Genomic DNA, 26,099 nt, shown 5'->3' with positions numbered 1-26,099 from the left:
TATAAGAATGAGAACCTTAGAGTACCTTATCTTGGGTTTTATTAGTAAACGGAATGTCTCATTGTGTTGTGTGTGTGTGTGTGTGTGTGTGTGTGTGAGAGAGAGTTCTGTTTGCAGGCCCCAATGAGCCGCATGGGGTTATCTGGCCTTTGTGGAGACTCCAGACATTCAGGAGCCAGGTGTGGGTGTAAAACTGGGTTGCTCATTGGTTAATTGAGGAGTAGATGTTGAAATTTAGGGTGCCTGGGACATGAAATCTAAAATGACTGGTACAAAACACTACAATGTATTTACACCGGTCAGTGATGTTTTTGTGTAATGTCTTTTGTGTAAGAGCTTTATTGCCAGGTCTGTTTTCACATCCGAGGAATTTGTTTTAGTGAAGAAGCTCCACAGTGTAACAGAATGACATATACAATTTGTATGTACAAATGTACAAGTGTGAAATGTGCAATTGAAATATAAGTAGTATGTGTATAAATAGTATAGTTAATAATGAGTAAGAGTAAGAGTAGTGTTGTGTGTTCCGCACATGTTAAGTGTTCATCAGTTGTGATTGCCTGGAGGTGAGGGGTCCAGAGTGAGTGATTGTTCTGGATGTGAGGGGTCCAGAGTGAGGGAGTGTGCTGGATGTGAGGGGTCCAGAGAGATTGACTTTGCCCTTTTGCACATTCTGGAGAAGTACAGATCTTGGAGAGTGGGGAGTTTTGTGCCAATGGTTCGCTCAGCAGTCTGGACTACCCTCTGTAGTCTTCTGAGGTCAGATTTGGTAGCTGAGCTGAACCAAACAGTAATTGAGGTGCAGAGGATGGATTCAATGATGGCATTGTAGAACTGTTTCAGCAGATCCTGTGGCAGGTTGAACTTCCTCAGCTGGCGAAGGAAGTACAACCTCTGCTGGCCTTTTTCACAATGGAGTCTGTAGCGATTTTGGCTCGCAAAGCAAGGTAAATATTTATAAGTAATTATAAAGTGTTATAGTGACTCCTTAATATTTTAACCTAAATTGAAATTAACAGTAATGGAATTAACGTTACACTTATTTGGTCTATTCGTCCGCCGAACAGGCCGTGTGACCTTTATTACTGTAATTCTATGAAGGAGGTATCTTCCCGGGAAAGAAAGATTCACTCCCCCTTTTACTTTATACCGTAATTTAAATTAAATTAGCTTAATAGAGCATGTAGTTCAGACTAGATGTTGCAGGTAGCTTAAGTTTGTGAGCGATACTCAGACACAATCACTTGTGGCATAAAATATGGCATTTAATGAACGAGACAAAACACAACATAAAACTAACTACACAAACAAACAAAAGAAGTAAGGAAAATGAAGATGGAAATAAAATAAAACAAAAGAAATTTAAATTGGGGAAAGGGAGGAAGAGACTGGAAAGAAGAAATTAGAGAAAGGAAGGAAAGGAATGGCAAGCTTAGACTCAAAAATTAATCACAACCTAACTGGGAAATCGTCACTGGAAACTTAAATTCACCTTAAGACACAATACAAGGTTCATACTTAAAATACGCATCTAAATTGGTTGGTAGAGGAAACGGTTACTTGCATTGGCTTACTGAACAAGAGTCCGGATGCAACAGAGAAATCTCTGAAAAGTCAGTTAGGGTGGGGTCAGACGTTCTTCCAAGTTCTCCTGAGGATCAGAGCAGTTGTCGTTCTTGGAAGTGAAGCTTGCTGGAACTTCGTTGAAGGAAGATGGAGTCGTCTCCAAGCTGTTCCGAAAGTCTGACCACGGATTGGTGGTGTTTGTGACAATTTAAAGGTCGCGAACTCCACCCATCTTTGGGAAGATGGCCAATACTATGGCCTGAGATTTCGGAGGGAAAAACTCCCTTTGTTTCAGGTGTCTGTGGGCGGGGTTTAGCTATAAAACTTTTAGATGACTTTAAAGTTTTATCCAAGGTGTATTTAAGACGGTATGGCGCCTTTCGTGCTCAAATAAAATACACCATTGTTTGAAAAATGAGTAACCGGTAATTTTGTGGTCATTTGGATACTAAACATGAAGGGTAATGACGGTATAAAGGCAGCGGTACATTACATACACAGATCAGTAATCAAAGTGTAACTGATGTTACTACAGTGTTGTGTTCTGACACATGAATAAAATACACCCTTGTCAGGAAAGTAAGGAGCAAATAAGTTTAAGTCAGGCAAGCCTTAAAGAGGAAATACATTACAACAGGGTTACAAGAATAAGGATCTTAGAGTATCAGTATAATTGGGGAGGAGATACATACGAGTATGGCTTAATGCCATGGGATGTGGGGCATCTTATTCACTCGTTTTATTAGTAAAAGTTATGTCCCATTGTATTGTGTGTGTGTGTGTGTGTATGTGTGTGTGTGTGTGTGTTCTGGTTGAGGGCACCTATGAGTTCAATCAGAGAAGCGGAATGGGGTTATCTGGTCTTTGTGTAGGATCCAGACCTTCTGGAGCCAGTTGTGTGTGTGTGACACTGTGGGATGTAGCCCTCAATAAAATCGTAAATCTAGGTTGCTCGTCGGTTGATAGAAGAGTAGATACCGAAGTTTAGGGTGCCTTGGACATGAAATCTAAATGACCTGTACCAGACGCTACAGAGTCTATGTGAAAGTCCCACTTCAGGTGCTGGGAGATTGTGGTTCCCAGGAATCTGAATGACTCCACTGCTGTGACAACGCTGTCCGCAATGGTAAGTGGGGGGGAGAGCAGGGGGGTTTCTCCTGAAGTCCACAGTCATCTCCACTGTCTTGAGCATGTTCAGCTCCAGGTTGTTAAGGCTGCACCAGACAGCCAGCCATTCAACCTCCAGACTGTAAGCAGACTTGTCACCATCCTGGATGAGGCCGATCAGTGTGGTGTCGTCTGCAAACTTCAGGAGCTTGACAGAGGGGTCATTAGAGGTTCAGTCCTTTGTGTACAGAGAGAATAGCAGTGGGGAGAGAACACAGCCCTGAGGGGTGCCGATGCTGATGGTGCAGGTGCTGGATTTGAGTTTTCCCAGTCGCCCTAGCTGCTGATTGTCTGTCAGAAAGCTGGTGGACAGACAGAGGAGGGCACAGAGAGCCGGGTTAATTTGGGTTGAAGGAGTGATGGGATGATGGTGTTAAAGGCAGAGCTGAAGTCCACAAACAGGATCCTCACATAAGTCCTTGGTCTGTCCAGATGCTGTAGAACATAATGCAGTCCCATATTGACTGCATCATTTACAGACCTTTTTGCTCTGTAGGCAAACTGCAGAGGGTCCAGTGATGTCCTTCAGATAAGCTAGAACCAGTCTTTCAAATGATTACATGACCACAGACGTTAGAGCCACAGGTGTGTAGTCATTAAGTTCAGTAATTTTGGGTTTCTTTGGGACAGGGATGATGGTGGAGCTTTTGAAGCATGAGGGTACTTCACACAGCTCCAGTGATCTGTTGAAGATCCGTGTGAAGATGTTGGCCAGTTGATCAGCACAGGCTTTCAGACAGGCTGGGTGCCTTTCTTCTCTTGATCTTCCTGAAGTCCTGACACACATCATCTTCACTGAACTGAATTTTAGGTGTTGTGGTGTCGGGGGTTCCAGGAGGTATGAATTGTATGTCACAGTGAAGGCGGCTTGGCCCCTCTGTATGTCACAGTGAAGGAGGTGTGGCCTCTCTGTATGTCACAGTGAAGGAGGTGTAGCCCCTCTGTATGTCACAGTGAAGGAGGTGTAGCCCCTCTGTATGTCACAGTGAAGGAGGTGTAGCCCCTCTGTATGTCACAGTGAAGGAGGTGTGGCCTCTTTGTATGTCACAGTGAAGGAGGCATGGCCTCTCTTTATGTTACAGTGAAGGAGACTACTTTGTCTCTCTTGAATTTAAAGTGTCTCTGTTGAACAATATTCATGTGACGGATAAAATACAAATCTGGCAACGCAGTGTGTTTTTATTTGATACAAATATAGTTTTATTATCACCAAGTTATGGCAACATTAAACCGGTTTAATTTTAGAATAGAGGTCTGCACCTGCCACTGTCACTGCACACACAAACATCAACCTCTATGTGTGTGTGTGTGTGTGAGATGGACACAGAGTATGAAACCCCCTCAGTGAAGGATCTGGAACGGATACTTTATGGAGGAATACGGAGCGGAAATCATGTGGACGAGGTTTGGCCCAACCTGTTTCTGGGAGACATGTAAGTTCAGTGTGTGTTAAAGGCAGGGTCTCCGATTTTTGAGAAATGCTTCAGAAAACTGAATCAGGCCGAATAATAAACAAAAGTCAAAACAAAAATCAAAACAAACGTGTAGCCAATGAGCAGAAAGGGGCGTGTCTTGTCAGTATGGGCGGAGAGAGTGTTCAGTGCGCGTGTGTGACGTTAGCAGAAAGTGGTTTTAACATCGACATGGGGGATAAAAACAAAGAAAGAAAGAGAAGAAAGACTTACGATAAGGACAAGAAGTAGGACGTGTTAATATAGGATCAGCTTTCCAGCGCTGGAGAGAACTGAAGGAGTAGGAAGTCGGCCACATATTCACAGGTTGGAGTTTCCCGAGTCAATAACTCCTGAGCTAAAGGCTGTTACTACACAAATAACACCTCTTTTCTATCGTAGTAATGTAGAGAGGCAGCTACAACCGCGTTTTGTGTAGTAACAGCGTTTAGCTCAGGAGTTATCGACTCGGGAAACTCCGACCTGTGAATATGTGGCCGACTTTACTTAAGACGCCGAGGCGCTTTTTTCCTTCTCGATAGGTGAGTAACGTTGGTTTTGCTTTGTTACACAGAACTAATATATGCCTTTGTCCTTTACATCATTATGCTTGTGTGGCATTTTTGCTTGTCCTGATTCTGATCCGTGGATGCAGTTAGAACATTGAGTAAGATGAGCAGAACCCAAGTTCAGTTAGTTGATCAGTTCATTTTGCTACCTCATATCTGGCATCCACGTGGCTGAGAAACCTTCTTACATACTCACTCAGATTTTGGTCCTGTGTGCAGGTCGATAGCTAACGATCGCTACAGCCTGTGGAAGCTCAGGATCTCACATGTGCTGAATGCTGCTCACGGGAAAGCACACTGCCATGGCAGCCACGGGTTTTATGGCTCGTCTGTGGAGTACTATGGCGTACCAGCAGATGATTCACCGTCCTTTAATCTCTCTCCTTACTTCCAACCGTGTGCAGACTTCATCCATCAGGTGCTGAACTCTCCTGGAGGTAAAGTCACTCCACCCTCACAGACCCACAGAACCACCTTCATTCCACCTTCATAAACAATTTTCACACATTATTTTACTTTAGCAGCTTTCAGAGAATGAAGTTTCCCATATAGTGGTGAAGTTTCCCATATAGTGGTGAAGTTTCCCAGATAGTGGTGAAGTTTCCCATATAGTGGTGAAGTTTCCCAGATAGTGGTGAAGTTTCCCAGATAGTGGTGTTCAGATCATCGGTGTTCCTGTGTTCCTGTGTTCCTCTGTTATACTATACAGCCAAAAGTATGTACCTCGTGACCCTAACACCCACATGTTCATGTTGAAAGTCTCGTTCCAATCGTTCAATTTTTCATGACTATGAATGGTTTCCATGGTGTTAAGATCCTACAGGATGTTCACACAGTCCTATAATTCCAGGGTCTTTGGGACACACAATATAAGCACATTGTCAATTAACAGTAGCTCTGCTTCATTCAACAGGTTTGTCTGGTTCCTTACTTGCTGTTATTATGTGTGTGTGTGTGTGTGTGTGTGTGTGTGTGTGTGTGTGTGTGTGTGTGTGTGTGTGTGTGTGTGTGTGTGTGTGTGTGTGTGTGTGTAGCACGATTGCTGGTGCACTGTGCAGTAGGTGTGAGTCGTTCTGCTTCACTGGTTCTCGCCTACCTGATGATCCACCACCAGCTCCCCCTGCTGGAGGCCATCAACACGGTGAAACAGTACAGATGGATTTTCCCGAATCGCGGATTTCTCCAGCAGCTTCGAGCGCTCGATATCAAACTGAACAAAACGCAGCGTCAAACAATGACGTGAAGAGGAGATTACACATTTTTGCAGTTTCTCTGTAACATGATAAGTTTTATTAAAGTCGAGAGAGAGAGAGAGAGAGAGAGAGAGAGAATAAAGAGACGCTGGAGAGGGAAAGACTGTTATATCTACAGTATTTGAATGACTTATCCAGAGCGACACACATTTTATACAGCTGAGCACTTGAAGGTTAAGGGCCTTGCTCAAGGGCCCATCAGTGGCAGCTTGGTGGACCTGGGGTTCGAGCTCACAGCCTTCTGATGTGTAATCCATCACCATAACCACTAGACTACCACATCGTTACTACCACTGTATCTCATGAACAAGAGAACAGGAACTCACTCACTACAACATTAAATATTAACTATTAATGAATAAAAAGTAGGGCATGTTCTTTAATTACCTGCAATTGTGTGTTTATGTGTGTTTATGTGCCTCTGTGTGTGTATATGTGTGTGTGTGTGTGTGTGTGTGTGTGTGTGTGTGTGTGTGTGTGTGTGTGTGTGTGTGTGTGTGTGTGTGTAACACAATCCTGAAGACCTAAATGTGGACACAGTGATTGCCACCTGCTCTTTCACATCATTGGCACAGAACACACATACACCAGTCCAGTGCTTCAGTACCACACACACACACACACACACACACACACACACACACACACACACACACACACACACACACACACACACACTCAAAATGGCAACTGGAAGTAACGAGAGGAAGGAGTATCTTTCAGTAAAGGACCTGGAGAAAGTTTTAGACTCCTGCACTTTGGATCTGCATCAGATAGATGAAGTCTGGCCAAATCTGTACATCAGTAACGTGTATGTACACACACACACACACACATACACACACACACACACACAAACACTCTATCTCATACACAATTCTAACATAAACAGTAAATATTATTCCCCTGTTCTTTCTTTCTTTATGTCGTTATAGTGCTCATTATATTATATTATAATTATAATTATATTGAATATTAACAATTATTCTATAGTTTATTGTCACTTTCCTTTTCCTTTTTTGTTTTAATTATTGGTTATTTTGAACTTTAAATCCTTTCTCCTTTAACTATTTCAAAATTTCATTCAGTAACAACTCAATTTCTTATTTATTTATTTATTTGTTTGTTTGTTTGTGTTTACTTTCACTCTTAATAGTTTTTATCTTTTAGTTATAACATTTGCTTTGTTGGTACAGTATTTTATCAGCTTTAGTCATTATACATGGGACGGATATAAAGAAAGTTTATTGTGGAGCTTAACGTGTTCATTTAAATGTGTTTATTATTATTATTATTGTTGTTGTTGTTGTTGTTGTTGTTGTTCTTGTTATTATTATTATTATTATTATTATTATTATTATTATTATTATTATTATTAGCTGATTTGAAGGTGATTCATCTTGGATCTTGTCTGACCTTTAACCCAGTAAATGACAGTGAATGTTAATAAAGGTGTAGGATGTTGACTCTGAGCTCGATGTCACTCGATACAGGAGAATCGCTCAGAACAGGACGACGCTGCAGAGTCTGGGCATCACACACATCCTGAACGCCGCACACTCCAAACACGGCAGCATCGGGGACCAAAAGTTCTACGGCACGAGCTTTGTTTACTGCGGGATCCCAGCAGAGGACTCGTCTCATTTCGACCTGGATGTTTACTTCAGACCTGCTGCAGAATTCATACACAAAGGCCTGAAGACTGTAGATGGTGAGATTTATTACAAGGAAAGGGGAGGGGCTTTAAGAAAGAAGGCGTTGCCGATGACTCATAACCTTGTTCAGTAATGATCAGTAATGATAGTAAAGGAGGTGTGTGTTCAGTAATGATAGTAAAGGAGGTGTGTGTTCAGTAATGATAGTAAAGGAAGTGTGTGTTCAGTAATGATAGTAAAGGATGTGTGTGTTCAGTAATGATAGAAAGGAAGTGTGTGTTCAGTAATGATAGTAAAGGAGGTGTGTGTTCAGTAATGATAGTAAAGGAGGTGTGTGTTCAGTAATGATAGAAAGGAAGTGTGTGTTCAGTAATGATAGTAAAGGATGTGTGTGTTCAGTAATGATAGAAAGGAAGTGTGTGTTCAGTAATGATAGTAAAGGAGGTGTGTGTTCAGTAATGATAGAAAGGAAGTGTGTGTTCAGTAATGATAGTAAAGGAGGTGTGTGTTCAGTAATGATAGTAAAGGAGGTGTGTGTTCAGTAATGATAGTAAAGGAGGTGTGTGTTCAGTAATTATAGTAAAGGAGGTGTGTGTTCAGTAATGATAGTAACGGACGTGTGTGTTCAGTAATGATAGAAAGGAAGTGTGTGTTCAGTAATGATAGTAAAGGAGGTGTGTGTTCAGTAATGATAGTAACGGACGTGTGTGTTCAGTAATGATAGTAAAGGAAGTGTGTGTTCAGTAATGATAGTAAAGGAGGTGTGTGTTCAGTAATGATAGTAACAGAGGTGTATGTTCAGTAATGATAGTAAAGGAGGTGTGTGTTCAGTAATTCACAGGGGATCAGTGATGTGTATAAATCACTAAGACGGACGAGCCTTTATCGTGTACACTAAACACTCCCCTACACACACACATCACTTTAATACACACTGACTGCTTCATTAAAAAGGCTTGTTTGGGGGCGTGGCCACAGCAGATCATCAGTAGGTCACGTGATCAGAAGATGTCTGTAGGATCTCAATAACTTCAGTAAAACCCTCAGAACCGTTGCTGTTCTGACGCCAATTTAAACCTCGTCTAGATTTAAATCTTCCTGTCTGGAGACGAGAGAACAGAGCGAAGGATCCCTGGAGCGTCTTTATACTGAATTCCCACAGAACATTACACACTCTTTACCCACACGTCTGTTCAGATGGGAGGATGATTACCTGCTGAGATTCCTACTGCTCAGGTCATGTTTACAGACTCGTACAAAAACATCATTCATTCATTCATCTTCTACCACTTATCCGGACTACTCGGGTCACGGGGAGCCTGTGCCTATCTCAGGCGTCATCGGGCATCGAGGCAGGATACACCCTGGACGGAGTGCCAACCCATCACAGGGCACACACACACACTCTCATTCACACACACACACACACACACACACACACTACGGACAATTTTCCAGAGACACCAATCAACCTACCATGCATGTCTTTGGACCGGGGAGGAAACCGGAGTACCCGGAGGAAACCCCCGAGGCACGGGGAGAACATGTAAACTTTCTGAGTTACTCAGGAATAATAATATTATTAAATCCCCAGTCCTGTCTGAATAGAGCTCCATATTTACAGGATCTCGTTCCTGTTAGTGACAGATACATGAAAAAAGACTGATCTGTGTTTATTTCCGTTCACAGGGAAGGTGCTGGTGCATTGCATTATGGGTATGAGTCGATCGTCCTCACTGGTGCTGGCGTACCTTATGCTGTATCATCGCATGTCTCTGTGCTCGGCCATCAAGCGCCTTGTCCAGAAACGAGCCATCTACCCCAACAGGAACTTCCTGGCTCTGCTGCTTGACCTCGACCTGCAGTTGAAGAAGAAACACAAAACCTGCATCCTGCTGTAAACAAACAAACAAACAAACAAAACAACTAGAGCTGGGCGACATGGTAACGTGGCAAGCTGGGCCAATCAAATCAAATCAAAGTATAACTGAGGCTGTGATACAGGACTGTTTGTAACACGCTTTTGTTCACGTTCACAAGTGAAGTTTGTTAAACATCCAGCTCAGGTCAAAGGGCATTCCTTTAAACTGCCATGTTTTCATGCTAGCTACTTATCAAACAAGCTAGCACCATGGGGATCTTAAAGGAGACCAGTGCATGAAGTACAGAGAAGTACAGAGTTTAAGGAAAAGTAGACAAGTGTGTGTCACGCTCTCCCACCACACATCGTATTTCTCATGCAGAAAAACTTTTTGACTATTTATCATATATTTAATAATCCGCAGCGCTCTATGGAAACGGGCAGGAACCAAACGCGTCTCCCCTGGAGTTCTTAGTCGAGCCTGATGCTTATCAGCCAATCAAAAAAAAGAGGCTACACAACAACCAATCAGAAAATAGCACTATTGTATCTGGGTAAGATTTAACGCTACAACCGATGAAAAAAAAGCAGATCCTGGAATTGTTCAGCATCGTCCTCGTTCACCCACAGAGAAAACATTTCGGGGGTCGGAGATGTCACTCTTGCCTGTCTTCAAAACTTGAGAGCCTTATATTATATTAATTATAAATAAATATAGAATTATAATATAGAATAATTAGCATAAAGACATCCCAATAATTTATACCATAACCGAACAAAGTGCACAAGTAGAACAGGAAACAGCAAATAAGTCACAAGCTGTAAAGCTGGAACTGAGATATATATATATAATCAAGGTATAACATTTAGGATGAGAAGAACAGGAAGTGACCATATAAGGAAAGAGGAGAGGTGCAGTGAATGTGACAGTCAGGGAGGACTAGACTGCATTGTATCATGTATTGCTACTGTACAATATAACACACACACACACACACACACACACACACACACACACTAATATCAGGATCTAATGGTTAGAGAATCTGACTTGTAATCCTAAGGTTGTGGGTTCGAGTCTCGGGCGGCCACGACTGAGGTGCCCTTGAGCAAGGCACCGAACCCCCCAACTGCTCCCCGGGCGCCGCAGCATAAATGGCTGCCCACTGTTCCGGTTGTGTGCTCACGGTGTGTGTGTGTGTGTGTGTGTGTTCATGGTGTGTGTGTGTGTTCACTGCTGTGTGTGTGCACTTTGGATGGGTCAAATGCAGAGAACGAATTCTGAGTATGGGTCACTGTACTTCGCCGTATGTCATGTCATGTCACTTTCACTTTCACTTTCACTTAATATTTAAATGGAACTGCTCAGAGGACCAATGATGTCACAGACAGTTGTGTATGTGATATAAAGTAACACTCTATGTAATCTTCTATATATCATTATAATTGTATAAAATATAGGATATTAATTGTAATGTTCTGTATATAATTATAGAATTAATAATTAAAGACAGTGACATTCTGTGTTCTATAATTCTTTACTGAAAAAGTTGTTCACATGGAAGTATGTCATGTAATTATTCCCAGACCAAAGTATGTGCACCCCTGAACATCACACACTTACAGTGGTGTGAAAAAGTGTTTATCACACTAATGTTTCAGATCATCAAACAAATTTAAGTTATCAGTCAAAGATAACAAGTAAACACAAGATGCAGTTTTTAAATGAAGGTGTTTATTATTAAGGGAAAACTAAACCCAAACCCACATGCCCCTGTGTCAAAAAGTATTTGCCCCCTGTTAAAGCATACCTGTGGTTTATCACACCGGAGTATAATGTCTCTAGCCACACCCAGGCCTGATTACTGCCACACCTGTTCACTATCGAAACATCACTTAAATAAGACCTGAGTGACAAGAACAAGACAAACATAAAGTCTCAGATTTGGCAGAAAACATCATGATGATCCAGAAGACTTTAGGGGAAATACTCTGTGGACTGACGAGACAAAAGCTGAACTTTTTGGAAGGTGTGTTTCCCGTTACATCTGGTGTAAAAGTAACACTGCATGTCAGAAACAGAACATCACACCAATAGTAAAACATGGTGGTGGTAGTGTGATGGTCTTCAGGACCTGGAAGACTTGCAGCTGAAGTGAACTTGGGTTCTGCAGCAGGACAATGATCCAAAACAAACCAGCAAGTCCACCTCTGAATGGCTGAAGACCAACACGATGAAGACTTTGGAGCGGCCGAGTCAAAGTCCTGACCTGAATCCTATTGAGATGCTGTGGCAGGACCTTAAAAAGTCTGAATCCATCATGTCAGATTGTGGTGTATGTTCCCTTCTTTAACTCGGCAGGTAATCATCCTCCCATCTGAACAGACGTGTGGGTAAAGAGTGTGTAATATTCTGTGGGAAGAGAGATTTAGTGCTTGTTCTTCAGTATAAAGATGCTCCAGGGATCCTTCGCTCTTCTCTCTCTTCGCTCTACTCCAAAACAGTAAGATTTAAATCTAGACGAGGTTTAAATTGGCGTCAGAGCAACGATGGTTCTGAAGGTTTTACTGAAGTTACTGAGATCCTACAGACATCTTCTGATCACGTGACCTACTGATGATTTAAGGTTTAAAGTTGAGGCTCACACACAACACACAACACCTGAGGTCAAAACACTGCTGCTTGTTTATTTGAAGTTAATTGCAGTGATGTGATATTTTTGAAATGTAATGAGATCTAGGCTTTAAAAATAACTCGGCACACACACACACACACACACACACCACAAACCACACCCCCCCCACACACACACACACAAGCACACACACACACACACACACACACACACACACACACACACACACACACACACACACACACACACACACACACACACACACACACAACAAACCACAGACACAAGAACAGCTTTGAGTCCGGGAATGGAGTTAATTCTGATAATGTATTGTGGAGTTTGAGAATCAGGTAAAACACACACACACACACACACACACACACACACACACACACACACACACACACACACACACACACACACACACATACTGTATAAAGAAAATGAATCTTTACCACAATGTGTGAAATGTCATAATATCTTTCTTTCTGGTTAACTTTAGTCAGGTCTGAGTTACTGATAACATTTTCAAAACAAATTGACATTTTTTTTTAGTTGATTTTGACCTCATTTTAAAGGCTGCATCGTTTTTATGGCTCACTGTGTTAAGTGTTAGCACGATGACAAACTGTAAGGTTAGACGTTTTCAGTGATATTGTATTGTACAATACACAAAGTACATGTATAACAGGATCTTCAGGTATTTCTGTTGTCAGTGATAACGGTTAAATAATAAACCTGTGTGCTGTAGGACAGTCAGAGCTGCACATTAAACACCTGACCAATCAGAGTCCAGAGTCAACAACACTGTGTATTGTGCTGATATTGTGTGTGTGTGTGTGTGTGTGTGTGTGTGTGTGTGTGTGTGTGTGTGTGTGTGTGTGTGTGTGTGTGTGTGTGTGTGTGTGTGTGTGTGTGTGCGCATGTTTTTGTCTGTCTGTCCATCTGGTCAGATGGGTGAAAAGGGCAGGTATGAGACTCCACCCACCTCCGAGCTCCACAGGTTATTGTGGCTCAAACCCGCCACTAGCAACCATCTTGATGAGGTCAGACCAGGCATCTACATCGGAGACCTGTAAGAGACCTGAAATACAACAGAGCTTCAGACAGGAGAGCGAGAGCCAATCAGAATGCAGCATTAAATATTAGAACCAATAGGAACATGGCTTGGTACAGCAGAGCCAATAGGAGCACAACAAAATAAATTCAATTACAGAATAGTTCAGCACTAAGGACTTTCTGCTAGTGTGTGTGTGTGTGTGTGTGTGTGTGTGTGTGTGTGTGTGTGTGTGTGTGTGTGTGTGTGTGTGTGTGTGTTTCAGATACGCAGCTAAAGACAGATCCCTGTTACAGGCACTGAACATCAGTCACGTGTTAAATGCAGCTCACGGTAAATACAATGTAAATACAGGAGAGAGTTTCTATAGAAGCACCAACATCATGTACCACGGCGTGGAGGCCTTCGACACGCCCTCCTTCGACATGAGCCCCTTCTTCTACAGTGCCGCCAAGTTCATTAAGAACGCACTAAGCACTCCTGGAGGTAAGGAAGGGAAGTGCGTTCAGTCCTGATGCTTGTGAGGATTAGCAGCCAATATGAGATCATGAGGTCCAGAAGGTGGAGCTACTGTAGCTCCTTCTCCTATAACTCATCCCCACACAATGCTGTTTACCTGTTTTATAGGTAAGGTGTTTGTGCACTGTGCGATGGGTCTGAGTCGCTCGGCCACTCTGGTCCTCGCCTACCTGATGATTGAGGAGAAGATGACACTGGCGGAGGCCATTACTGCTGTAGCAAAAAAAAGGAACATCTGTCCCAACACAGGCTTCATGGAGCAGCTACGCACACTCGACACACAACTGCGGAACTAACACAGCGCCCCCTAGTGTTACAGTCTGTTTATCATTTTAACATGCAGATTAAACATTTCCTGAGTGTCCTCCATACACATCCCTGTGAAAAGGCTGTTGCTACAGAAACAATAGCATATTAGGGCGAGTGCATTAATATGAACCCGTGATTTAAAGCTGCACTACTGTCAGAGCCAATAGGAACATAGGATACATCAGCAGAGCCAATAGGAACATAGGATACACCAGCAGAGCCAATAGGAACATAGGATACGTCAACATAGCCAATAGGAACATAGGATACATTAACAGAGCCAATAGGAACATAGGATACATCAACATAGCCAATAGGAACATAGGATACATTAACAGCGCCAATAGGAACATAGGATACATCAAAATAGCCAATAGGAACATAGGATCCATCAACTGAAAAAATTAAAGTGAGAAATTTCGACAATTTTTGACACTGTGTTCGTAAACTGCTCTGTATCACAGAAGGGGCGTGGCCAAGAGGCGGTATTGCAGAATGGTGCATTTTGGAAAGCGTAATGTTTAAAGTGGATTTTTTTATTTAGCCAGGTGAGGCAGGGACTGTGATGTCATATCCTTTATTTTTATGTTACAGCTCTTCCATCTGACCCTCCTGCTCTGTATTTGGCTCCTCCCACTTTGACTTCACTGTGCCTCACTAGATGAGCTTGAGGGTTAAATATATCTTACTGACAGAAACAAGCTCAAAATAGTGTCAGTTCAACACACACACACACACACACACACACACACACACACACACACACACACACACACACACACACACACAACCGGGCTAGTTGGGAACGAATGAAGGTTTCAGGTAAAAATGTGTCTCTAGTCAATAACTGTTTAAAGACACTTCGTGTTTGTAGTTAGATACACAAATAAATATTCTAGTGGACAAAAGCTTTGACTTTCTGCATAATGGACAGAGGACAGGAAAAAGAAAAAGTGGACTCTGGTTATGAGACCCCGCCCACCTGCATCCTATTGGACCTCTTGTTGAAAAGCCGCCGCCCTTCAGGACCGTTTAACGAAGTCTGGCCCAACATTGTTATCTCTGATGCGTAGGTAAAACATACTCTTTATGCTGTAATTAAAGGCATGAGCAATGAGGCTAATGATGCTAACAGGTAGCTTAGAGGCTAACAGCTACCAGTTTATCATGGTGCACTAAATCTGCATGCCCTAAATCATCAAGTGCATTGTGTTTGTCTCAGACACACAGCAACAGATCTACCGCTGCTGAAGGCCCTGAGAGTGACTCATGTAGTGAACGCTGCCCATGGCCCCACCCACATAGACACAGGCTCCGCCTTTTACTCAGACTCACACATCCAGTACCATGGTGTACAGGCTCCAGACAGCAGAGACTTTAACCTGTCAGTTTTTTTCCACACCACAGCTGACTTCATCCACACGGCTCTGACGCAGGACTGTAAGGACACCCCACTGAGTGTCTGATACATATCACAACATGCTGGAGATTTACTGACCTTCATGTTAAAAAATATTCATCTGTGTTTGTTTATGTTTTGTGTCTGATTTGTGTGTATGTGATCATCAGCAGGTAAAGTGTTGGTGCACTGTGCTCGGGGAGTTAGCCGCTCCGCTACACTAGTGTTAGCATACCTCATGATCTATGAGCGGCTCACGGTGGCTGAGGCGATCGAGGCAGTTCGACGTAACCGGAACATTCTGCCTAATGTTGGATTTCTGGAACAACTACGAGATCTGGATGTTAGACTCACTCTGCAGAGGAAAGACGTAAAAACAAGCTCATAAGAGACATAACGAGCCAATAGAACAGACATTTTTGCTCATAAGAGACATAACGAGCCAATAGACCAAATATAATAGGCTCATAAGACAGACATAACGAGCCAGTAGAACAGACATAATGGGCTCATAAGGCAGACATAACCCGCCAATAGAACAGACATAATGGGCTCATAAGACAGACTTAACGAGCCAACAGAACAGACATAATGGGCTCATAAGACAGACATAACGAGCCAGTAGAACAGACATAATGGGCTCGTAAGACAGACATAACGAGCCAATAGAACAGACATAATGGGCTCATAAGACAAACATAACCAGCTCATAAGATCATGTATGTGAATATATACAGTGATTTCTTGCTTGCATTGTGTTCATTATACCGTGCAAAAAAAAATAAAAAATACAGTTTCCAATGCACTACAGTAAGGTGTTTATAGAGCAGATATAACCCCTCATAGCGCAGACATAACCTGCTCATAAGAACCGTACAGACACACACCTGATCACCTGTACAGATTTAACTTCTACTACATGTGATGTCCATCTTCTTTCAGCACCCTGAGACCCATCTGAAAAATAGCTGTCCCTCCAGTTTTTGATGTAATGGACGATTTGCCCATAACATGATGGTGAAGGACTTGAGAGAATATCTCAGAAACCATGTCATGTATTATGGTCAAACTCTGTGGAGAACCGAAGAATCTCATCTTCCTACATGAAGGTGGAGCTATAATAAACAAATTCAAAAACTGCTCATAAACACAGTATACAAACTTCTCAACCTCAAACCCAGGATCCTGTTTCTACTGAAAGTGCAGAGTTTAGGAGATCTGAGCGACTGGTGATTTCTCAACCAGGAAGTTGGATATTATTACTGCTTTACGAATCCACTAATATTCCTGTGTCCAAGCTTAGAGAAGATCATGTTCTTCAACTTCGTCACACCACAGTTATATATTAACGCACTCGTCCAGTATGTTATAGTTTCCATAGTAACAGTTGGTTGACAGGGAATGACACAACAGATTAAAACAATAATTTCATATCTGGAAGGAGTCTCCAGTGTCAGAACTCCAGAACACTTTAAAACATGATGTTATAGAAATATAATCAGCTTTAATGCGTCAGCCTCTTGACCTTCACATCACTGTGTGGGTTATTTTCTGCTTATACAACAAACATGTTGTCACCACGTCCCTGCTGTCACACAGATTAATGTACAGTAGAGATTATAGATATAAAGATTAACTTTACTTTCATTTCTTTTCTCTCACATGCTGTTATCTTTTATTTAAATGAACGCAGGCTGTGTTAATTATTTCTGTGTAAAATCTTTCATTTTTCTGTTTGTCTGAAATTTCTAATAAACAACACTTAGTTGTTAGAATGTTCTGAAAGTGAGTGTGAGCTCGTGAGCTTGCAATAAAACTTTTCTCAAGAGAAATGTGTGTATTTATAAGTCTTTGTTCACAGAAAACTTACAATATTCTTCAACCCTCAGCAGACAGCATCCAGGGTATTAATAAAGACGTAATATGGCAAGTTTGATGCAGACATCTGGGATATAATCTACTCATTTTAATGTGGAAACAGTGTGTGTGTGTGTGTGTGTGTGTGTGTGTGTGTGTGTGTGTGTGTGTGTGTGTGTGTGTGTGTGTGTGTGTGTGAGGGTAGGAAGTGTGTAAGAGTTCTATAAATAAACTGAACCTGACTCCATTCCTAGACTAAAGCATTTAACCCCATGTTAAACCCACACCAAAAAACACTCACCCCCCACACACACACTCACACACACTCTCAATCTCACTCTCTCTCTCTCACACACACACACACACACACACACACACACACACACACACACATTATTGTCTACAGCTTTAAGCACTGTGCACAGACAAGGCGAAAGCTTCCAGACAATTCGGTGGTAAGTTCCTGTTGTCTTTCTACATTACAAATCTATAAAAGATCTGAAACCAGACCAATAAATTTCACCTCCTTCTTTCTGCTACATTACAGATTTTATTTAGTGATATCTCAGACACATGTTGGTGAATCTTCTAGCTACTCTTTACTCAGACCTGTAAGAATCTGATCTGAGTGTTTAACTGTTCTAATTTACATCTTGATAAAATAGCTGTAGAATTGTATTATTATTATTATTATTATTATTATTATTATTATTATTATTATTATTATTATTATGCATTAAAGCAATTTAGAGCTGTTTCAACATGAAATACACTACAGTGTAATTGCAGGTGTACAATGTGTAGCCCTCTTCATTAGGACTGACAGGTACACAGGACACACCCCCTTTATAAGGATTGACAGTCATATAAGCCACACCTTTATAAGGATTGACACATATATAGGCCACACCCTTATTAGGATTGACACACATATAGGCCACACCCACTTTATAAGGATTGACAGTCATATAGGCCACACCCTTATAAGGATTGACACACATATAGGCCACACCTTTATTAGGATTGACACACATATGTATAAGCCACACCCACTATATTAGGATTGACAGTCATATATGCCACACCCCCTTTATAAGGATTGACACACATATAGGCCACACCCTTATTAGGATTGACACACATATGCCACACCCTTATTAGCATTGACACATATAGGCCACACCCTTATTAGGATTGACACACATATGCCACATCCACTTTACTAGGATTGACAGGTACACAGGCCACACCTCCTTCAGTCCCATGTCTTGTTCATTGAACTGGTGTAATGTTTCTCAGATGTAATCCAGAGGACAAATGGCATCTAATAGTTCAAAGTTTGGCCTGAAGGCAAATGCTCCTGAGGACCAACAAGAATACGTGACACCCAGTAACTATGAGCTGGAGAAGCTGCTATCACGTAGCACTGTAGCGTATACACACGTCAACGAAGTGTGGCCAAACCTCTTCATAGGAGACGAGTGAGTACACGAGACCTCATTCACCAGATAGATGAAGGAACACAACTCCAGAGTAAACACCCTTCATCTGGACATGCGGACATTACTGTCCTGAAGATCTAAACTGCAGGTCTACCAGTTTCTAAATGTCAGTTGTCTTGTAGATCTGCCAGTTGTCTTCTCAGAACAGAACGTCTTCTTCAACAGATGTAGAGTCCCAGGATGGTTTGGTCATAATGTGGACACTGATGTCATTTTTATGGCCAGAATGTGGACTTTGTGTAGTAAAAAATGTTGTCCTACATAAACTGATATTTAGTTCACATTAAAACACCATTTTGGACATTGTCTTCCTTGAGGAAGGTACATACGATCACCCAGTGGTCTCCTCTGTCCAGGATGTGGACATCAGTGTCCTTGAAGAACTAAAATATACGTCACCCTTTTGATTTAGATAGAACACAAAAGATTCTTGTAGGCAAAATGTAGAGCTCTTTGTTCTTGCCTCCTAGGTGTATTCTACCAGTAGTTCTCCAAGTCAGTGTCCTTGAAGACATAAAATGTCCTTTAGATCTACTATTTTTTAACCACGATCACCGCCCTTGTAGTCATAATGTTAAACAGATCTGTATTTATGCATTATATTTTTATATTTCCTACAAAAATTCCCCTTCCTACATGTAATATTAATTATACCAAAGTGTCGTGTGTGTGTGTGTGTGTGTGTGTGTGTGTGTGTGTGTGTGTGTGTGTGTGTGTGTGTGTGTGTGTGTGTGTGTGTGTGTGAGAGACAGGCAGACAGCCCGGAACCGTTACGGGTTAGAGAAACTGGGTGTGACGCACGTTCTGAATGCTGCAGAAGGTGAGAGGAACAGCGTGTGTACTGGAGCTGGTTACTATAGCAACATGGACATAGAGTATTATGGTATTGAGGCAGAAGACATTCCTTCGTTCAACATCAGTGTACACTTCTTCTCTACGGCTGAGTATATGAGACACGTCCTGAGTAACAAACAGAGTAAGAGAGCTCACATTATATTACACACAACACACTACACTAACACTACACTAACACTACACTCAGCATATACACTACACAGTCATACTGCTCACACTACACAGTATATACACCACAGTCATACTGCTCACACTACACTAACACTACACTTACACTACACTCAGCATATACACTACACAGTCATACTGCTCACACTACACTCAGTATATACACCACAGTCATACTGCTCACACTACACTAACACTACACTAACACTACACTCAGCATATACACTACACAGTCATACTGCTCACACTACACTAACACTACACTAACACTACACTCAGCATATACACTACACAGTCATACTGCTCACACTACACTAACACTACACTAACACTGCACTCAGTATATACACCACAGTCATACTGCTCACACTACACAGTATATACACCACAGTCATACTGCTCACACTACACTCAGTATATACACCACAGTCATACTGCTCACACTACACAGTATATACACCACAGTCATACTGCTCACACTACACAGTATATACACCACAGTCATACTGCTCACACTACACTCACACTACACTTACACTACACTCAGTATATACACCACAGTCATACTGCTCACACTACACTCAGTATATACACCACAGTCATACTGCTCACACTACACTCAGTATATACACCACAGTCATACTGCTCACACTACACAGTATATACACCACAGTCATACTGCTCACACTACACTCAGTATATACACCACAGTCATACTGCTCACACTACACAGTATATACACCACAGTCATACTGCTCACACTACACAGTATATACACCACAGTCATACTGCTCACACTACACTCACACTACACTTACACTACACTCAGTATATACACCACAGTCATACTGCTCACACTACACTCAGTATATACACCACAGTCATACTGCTCACACTACACTCAGTATATACACCACAGTCATACTGCTCACACTACACAGTATATACACCACAGTCATACGGCTCACACTACACAGTATATACACCACAGTCATACTGCTCACACTACACTCACACTACACTTACACTACACTCAGTATATACACCACAGTCATACTGCTCACACTACACTAACACTACACTCACACTACACTTACACTACACTCAGTATATACAGAGCCGGATTAACGCAAAGGCAAACTAGGCACGTGCCTAGGGCCCGATTGGCGGGATGGGGCCCAGACAGAGGGACAAAAAAAAAAGTATAAAAAAATAAATTATAATAAAAATAAAATGTACAAATGTCCTATCTACAATTTATTTCATTATTTATTAATTAAATTAAAATAGTGACGATGTTTATTTAAACCATAGACTGTATTTATATAGAGGTCTGAAGTGTTAGGGTTAGGGTTAGAAGTGTACACTCAGTATATACACACCACAGTCATACTGCTCACACTACACTCAGTACTCACTCTAAGGGTGCTTTCACACCTGCCTTGTTTAGTTCGGTTGAATCGTACCAGAGTTCGATTGCTCGTTTGGTGCGGTTCGTTTGTGCAGGTGAGTTTGCAGCAATCGAACTCTGCTGCGCACCAAGAGCGGACCAAACAAGCGTACCGAGACCTCCTTGAAGAGGTATCAAATAGACCTAACTGCAAAAATTATTGCGCATTTTGGACCAAACGAGCTGCCGTAGTGGGTCGTTGGCAATATTTTCCGAAGATAAGCATGTCACAGTTACACAAAGGTAATGCTCGCCACCTCCTGAAGTGTCTCGCGATGCGTCTTCGCCGTTTGCTGTGCATTAAAATGATATTTTCAAGCCGCATCCATGTGGCCAATGAGTGATGTGGATGTTATCACATGACAGCATGTTGGTTCGTTTCAACTGGTGCGGAACAGAACGATCGGTGTGGTGTGAAAAGGAACCAAAACTGATAAAAAGCTACAATGGGTCATTTTTTGCTTTTGGTCCGGACCAAATGAACCGAACTGTAGATGTGAAAGCACCCTTACACTCATGTTACACAAGTCACACCATGACGACACAATACTCACACGATCTTTACACTACACTGACCTCACACTATAGTAATACACTCCCTTTACACTCACACCTCATTTACACAGCAGTGTTCCAATACACACGTCCTGTTTACCTGTGTGTGTTTCTTACCTGTATATTGTAGTACCCCATTGCATTCTACCACCTGCTCACAGCTCCACTGGTTTCTTCCTGCGTTTCAGACAAGCTACTAGTACACTGTGTAATGGGACGCAGCCGCTCGGCCACGCTGGTCCTCGCCTACCTGATGATCGAGGAGACGATGACACTGGTGAAGGCCATAGAGCAGGTGAAGCACCACAGACAGATCATCCCTAACCGGGGCTTCCTGAAGCAGCTGAGGGACCTCGACATGTTCCTTCTAGAGCAGAGGCGTGAACACACACACTCTCTGACTGCAGAAGGTTCGGAGACGACTAATCAGTAACACCAACTTAAACAAACCTGAAGGACGTGTGAGCGCTTTACTGACGTTACATCTACTAAATGTTCCACACGTCTGTGCTACAACCCACACGGAGCTGCACGCCTCTGTAATAAAGTCATGAGTCATTATAACAGAGGTAATTAACTCCATTATTAAATCTTTACACTGATCAATAAATAAACCTCTTCATATTTATTACTCCTGTAATCTGTTTACTGAACAGTTAGTAAACACTACTGAATAAAGAATGTTAGCGCTACCATTTTAATGATTATTGTACTATTGTAAACAAATAAAACAAGTTATCATTAAAAAGTTATATTTCTTATTTAAATATCATTAAATGTGTGTTTTTAGGCCAAAAGTGAGTGGACACATGACACAGAGAATACTTAAGTCTTTATGTATATAAACATAAATTGATAAATACACACAATAAAATAGAGAGAGAGATTGTGTGTGTGTGTGTGTGTGTGTGTGTGTGTGTGTAAGACGTTGTAATGATGCATATTTAATATTTGTGCGTGCTTTAAGAGTTTGGTGTGCTGCGAGAAACAAACACAGACACGGCTAAGCTAGTCTTTATACCACACAGCGATGCCTTACAGCAGCACCGCCACAGATTTATACAAACAGAGCGGTGCCTTGAGCCTTGTTTGGACCTAAAAAAAGTTTCCTTTAAGACTTGTAGGAGTGTATAAGAATAAAATCTGAGCTCACACATCACTTCCTGTCACTGACACTCAGCAGCGGCTCAGGAAGTGCTGCAGTCTGTAACTGAATATGTTTAAGTCATTGCAACGGTCTGGTTTGCTAGAAAATGCCCTGGAAAGTTGTGTAAACAAATGTAGAGGCACATGAGAGAGAGAGAGAGAGAGAGAGAGAGAGAGAGAGAGAGAGAGAGAGAGAGAGAGAGAGAGAGAGAGAGAGAGGAACAGGCACAGACAGAGAGAGGGGGGGGGGGAGAGAGACAGACAAACACAGAGAGAGAGAGAGAGAGAGAGAGAGAGAGAGAGAGAGACAGACAGACAGACAGACAGAGATACAGAAACACAGACAGAGAGAGAGACACAGACAGAGAGAGAGACACAGAGAGAGGGGGGGCAGAGAGAGAAACAGAGAGAGAGAGAGAGAGAGAGAGAGAGAGAGAGAGAGAGAGAGAAAGAGACAGAGAGAGAGAGGTGTTAATGAAAGTCTGGTTTCTCAGGGAAGGTGCATCCGGAGCGTCTGATGATGACGTTAGCAGCGTAGTGACCTGCCTCGATACATCGCTCTAAAGATTTCTCCTGAACCAGCTCAGAGAGGAACCCTAGAACACACACACACACACACACACACACACACACACAGTTGTGGTGTTTAGCTATGTATCTGGACTCTATAATGACTCACACACTGACCACTTTATTAGGAACACCTACACATTCCTGTAGCAGCAGCTCAGTGTATAAACAAGAGCTTTTACAGTTAGTGTTCACATTAAACATCAGACTGAAGATAAGGTCTGATCTCAGAGACCGTTCCCGTGATGTAGGTATTGTGTCAGCTGCTGAACTCCTGATGGGATTTTCACACACTTTATTTTTTATACCATTCTGTGTATTCCAGCGATTGTGGTGTAAAAATCCCAGCAAGAGGTCAGAGGTTACTGAAAGACACAAGGCAGACCACCAGGACACCGACATCCACAACGTGACACTATCATTACTAAGGAGTGGGGGAGAGAAGTGCTTGGCCCCGTCATCGCTGTTGGATTTATCATCACTAGTCCGAGCTGGAGCTTTGGGTTTTATTACAAAGCTTCAGCCTTCAGTAGACTCAGGATTCCAGCTGGAACACTGATATAATAATGACACAGTGTCTTTATATCATACTGTATGTTAGAGTGAACAGGAACAAAGATCATTCACCTCCTACAAAAGCGTCTCCTGCTCCGTTAGTGTCCACAATGTCGTTCTGATCAATATCCAACACCGGGAACCTCGTCACCTTCTCACCTGAGAGAGAGACAGACAGAGGGACAGAGATAGAGGGACGGAGAGACAGACAGAGAGACAGAGATAGAGGGATGGAGAGGGGGACAGAGAGACAGAGTGACAAACAGAGGGACAGACAGAGACACAGAGAACCAGATAGACAGAGGGACAGACAGACAGAGGGACAGAGACAGAGATAATGGTGAAATGGCCTGAAATTTATATTTGTAAGAAACAAAATTATTAACCTACAGAATTTTACACGAGTCTGTGAACATTTGGGGAACAGAATGGGAGAAGGAATAAATTTTGAATATAAAATCTCCACTTTAGGACTAACATTTGAATAACAAATGTGTGTGAGTGCTGGATACGTAACATAGATGTTTGTGTGTGTGTGTGTGTGCATGCGCGTGTGTGTGTGTGTGCGCGTGTCGTACCCACAGTAGCGACCGTATCATACTGCCCCTGAGTGAAGACCACGATCCTCTGTCTGATCTTGTTCACTTTGGGGAGCAGCTGAACCCTGCGTGCAATCTCTTCAATATCATCTGTCTACACACACACACACACACACACACACACACACACACACACACACACACACACACACACACACACACACACACACACACACACACACACACACACACACACACACACACACACACACACACACACACACACACACACACACGAGTCATTAGCAGACACTTTGTACACACCACACTGTAAACCACACACCCCTATACTAAAGCAAAATCAAAGCAGCCACTACAAGCTTTCATGGTTACCATGACAACATGTGTTAAAAAATACACCTGAAACTTCACACCTTACTCTGGGTTTCTGTGGTTGCACCACACACACTTAAAAAGTACGACAATGTGTGGTCAGGGTGCAGCCTAGCAGAGACCTCTGTACATGTTAAGGTGTGTGTGTGTGTGTGTGTGTGTGTGTGTGTGTGTGTGCACCTTCACCTCAAATCCCTGCTCCTTTGCAAATGTAGCTGCTTCCTGCAGAAGAAAAAGACAATGTATTTAAAAATAAGTATGATAAATCACACACACACAGACAGACACACACACAGACAGACACACACACACAGACAGACACACACACACAGACAGACACACACACACAGACAGACACACACACACAGACAGACACACACACACAGACAGACACACACACACAGACACACAGACACACAGACACACACAGACAGACACACAGACACACAGACACACACACACACACACACACACACACCGTCTCGTTGCCGAACAGAATGTCGACGTAGGGCATGACGCTCATCAGTGGCTCTTTGAAGAACTGACTGATGAAGGGAGCCGACAGGTTCAGGCCGAAGATCTTGTTGTGGTCACTGGCGTGTTTGGCCACCTTCAACATGGACTGTGGAGATACAGTCAAGAAGAAACCCTACAAACACACACACACACACACGCGTCAACACACACACGCACGCACAGATAGAGAGAGAGACAGAATGAAAGAGAGAAAAAGAGAGACAGAAAATGAGACAGAGAGACAGGCTGTGTATGTGTCTCACAGCAATGTAATAGACTCTCGCTTTCTCCACCAGGTTCCAGTTATTCTCCAGATCCAGATGTTTCTCTTTATTGTAACAGTTTGCAGCGGCCAGGTTCGCAACCAGAGACCTAAACACACACACACACACACACACACCAAACTAGGTACAGTGTAAGAGGTGAAACATTATAGTAAACATATAAGTACATTGTAATGATGTGTGTGTGTGTGTGTGTGTGTGTGACCTGTTATCCCCATTGATGCAGGCTGCACAAGTTCCTGTAGGTTGTTCACTCTGTTCGTAATA

General features: G+C 42.4%; 6 protein-coding genes across 13 annotated transcripts in view; 5 read left to right on the top strand and 1 right to left on the bottom strand.

The window, feature by feature from the left end:
- The first annotated feature begins 3,873 nt into the window (after positions 1–3,873).
- LOC113634782 (dual specificity protein phosphatase 13) lies at positions 3,874–6,375 on the top strand. 2 transcript variants are annotated; one of them, XM_047817527.1, is made up of 3 exons: positions 3,874–4,166; positions 4,973–5,190; positions 5,812–6,375. In XM_047817527.1, the coding sequence occupies exons 1-3, from the start codon at positions 4,030–4,032 to the stop codon at positions 5,994–5,996; spliced, it is 540 nt and encodes a 179-aa protein (XP_047673483.1). In that variant the 5' UTR covers positions 3,874–4,029; the 3' UTR covers positions 5,997–6,375. The 2 variants fall into 2 exon arrangements, with proteins under 2 accessions (XP_047673483.1, XP_026989740.2); XM_027133939.2 differs by having other exon boundaries at positions 3,885–4,166; positions 5,788–6,367.
- A 152-nt stretch (positions 6,376–6,527) lies between these two features.
- LOC113634784 (dual specificity protein phosphatase 13-like) lies at positions 6,528–9,990 on the top strand. The gene is made up of 3 exons (XM_027133941.2): positions 6,528–6,817; positions 7,500–7,717; positions 9,351–9,990. Exons 1-3 carry the CDS (start codon positions 6,690–6,692, stop codon positions 9,560–9,562), a joined length of 558 nt encoding a protein of 185 aa, XP_026989742.2. The 5' UTR covers positions 6,528–6,689; the 3' UTR covers positions 9,563–9,990.
- A 2,378-nt stretch (positions 9,991–12,368) lies between these two features.
- Positions 12,369–14,033, top strand: LOC113634783 (dual specificity protein phosphatase 13-like). Its single transcript, XM_027133940.2, has 4 exons — positions 12,369–12,508; positions 13,112–13,233; positions 13,481–13,701; positions 13,843–14,033. Exons 2-4 carry the CDS (start codon positions 13,112–13,114, stop codon positions 14,028–14,030), a joined length of 531 nt encoding a protein of 176 aa, XP_026989741.1. The 5' UTR covers positions 12,369–12,508; the 3' UTR covers positions 14,031–14,033.
- A 935-nt stretch (positions 14,034–14,968) lies between these two features.
- LOC113634780 (dual specificity phosphatase 29-like) lies at positions 14,969–16,149 on the top strand. Of its 2 annotated transcripts, none has more exons than XM_047817526.1 (3): positions 14,969–15,112; positions 15,266–15,483; positions 15,616–16,149. In XM_047817526.1, the coding sequence occupies exons 1-3, from the start codon at positions 14,970–14,972 to the stop codon at positions 15,828–15,830; spliced, it is 576 nt and encodes a 191-aa protein (XP_047673482.1). In that variant the 5' UTR covers position 14,969; the 3' UTR covers positions 15,831–16,149. The 2 variants fall into 2 exon arrangements, with proteins under 2 accessions (XP_047673482.1, XP_026989739.1); XM_027133938.2 differs by having other exon boundaries at positions 15,613–16,149.
- Positions 16,150–17,610: 1,461 nt separating this feature from the next.
- On the top strand, positions 17,611–24,183 carry LOC113634824 (dual specificity phosphatase 29-like). 3 transcript variants are annotated; one of them, XR_007143755.1, is made up of 5 exons: positions 17,611–17,754; positions 18,599–18,780; positions 19,554–19,777; positions 22,018–22,398; positions 23,871–24,183. XR_007143755.1 is itself a non-coding variant. In XM_047817801.1 (5 exons), exons 2-4 carry the CDS (start codon positions 18,617–18,619, stop codon positions 22,260–22,262), a joined length of 633 nt encoding a protein of 210 aa, XP_047673757.1. In that variant the 5' UTR covers positions 17,611–17,754; positions 18,599–18,616; the 3' UTR covers positions 22,263–22,267; positions 22,302–22,849. The 3 variants fall into 3 exon arrangements, 2 of the variants coding, with proteins under 2 accessions (XP_047673757.1, XP_047673756.1); XM_047817801.1 differs by lacking the exon at positions 23,871–24,183 and having other exon boundaries at positions 22,018–22,267; positions 22,302–22,849; XM_047817800.1 differs by lacking the exon at positions 23,871–24,183 and having other exon boundaries at positions 22,018–22,849.
- Positions 22,839–26,099, bottom strand: part of adkb (adenosine kinase b) — a 6,854-nt gene continuing 3,593 nt past the window's right edge. Inside the window, exons 5-12 of one of the 4 annotated variants that reach the window (XM_047817796.1) lie at positions 26,038–26,099; positions 25,812–25,920; positions 25,511–25,681; positions 25,219–25,254; positions 24,679–24,793; positions 24,173–24,259; positions 23,432–23,571; positions 22,839–23,176 (exon numbers count right to left, since the gene is read on the bottom strand). The exon at positions 26,038–26,099 is cut by the window's right edge and continues 111 nt beyond it. In XM_047817796.1, the coding sequence (XP_047673752.1) occupies positions 23,447–23,571; positions 24,173–24,259; positions 24,679–24,793; positions 25,219–25,254; positions 25,511–25,681; positions 25,812–25,920; positions 26,038–26,099 (705 nt within the window). In that variant the 3' untranslated portion in view covers positions 22,839–23,176; positions 23,432–23,446. The remainder of the gene's footprint in view (positions 23,177–23,431; positions 23,572–24,172; positions 24,260–24,678; positions 24,794–25,218; positions 25,255–25,510; positions 25,682–25,811; positions 25,921–26,037) is intronic. The other 3 variants (XM_047817797.1, XM_047817799.1, XM_047817798.1) reach the window with 3 other exon arrangements.

This window comes from Tachysurus fulvidraco, chromosome 8, assembly GCF_022655615.1.
Source record: "Tachysurus fulvidraco isolate hzauxx_2018 chromosome 8, HZAU_PFXX_2.0, whole genome shotgun sequence".
Classification (NCBI taxonomy): Eukaryota; Metazoa; Chordata; class Actinopteri; order Siluriformes; family Bagridae; genus Tachysurus; species Tachysurus fulvidraco.
This window is presented reverse-complemented; position numbering and strand designations above follow the sequence as displayed.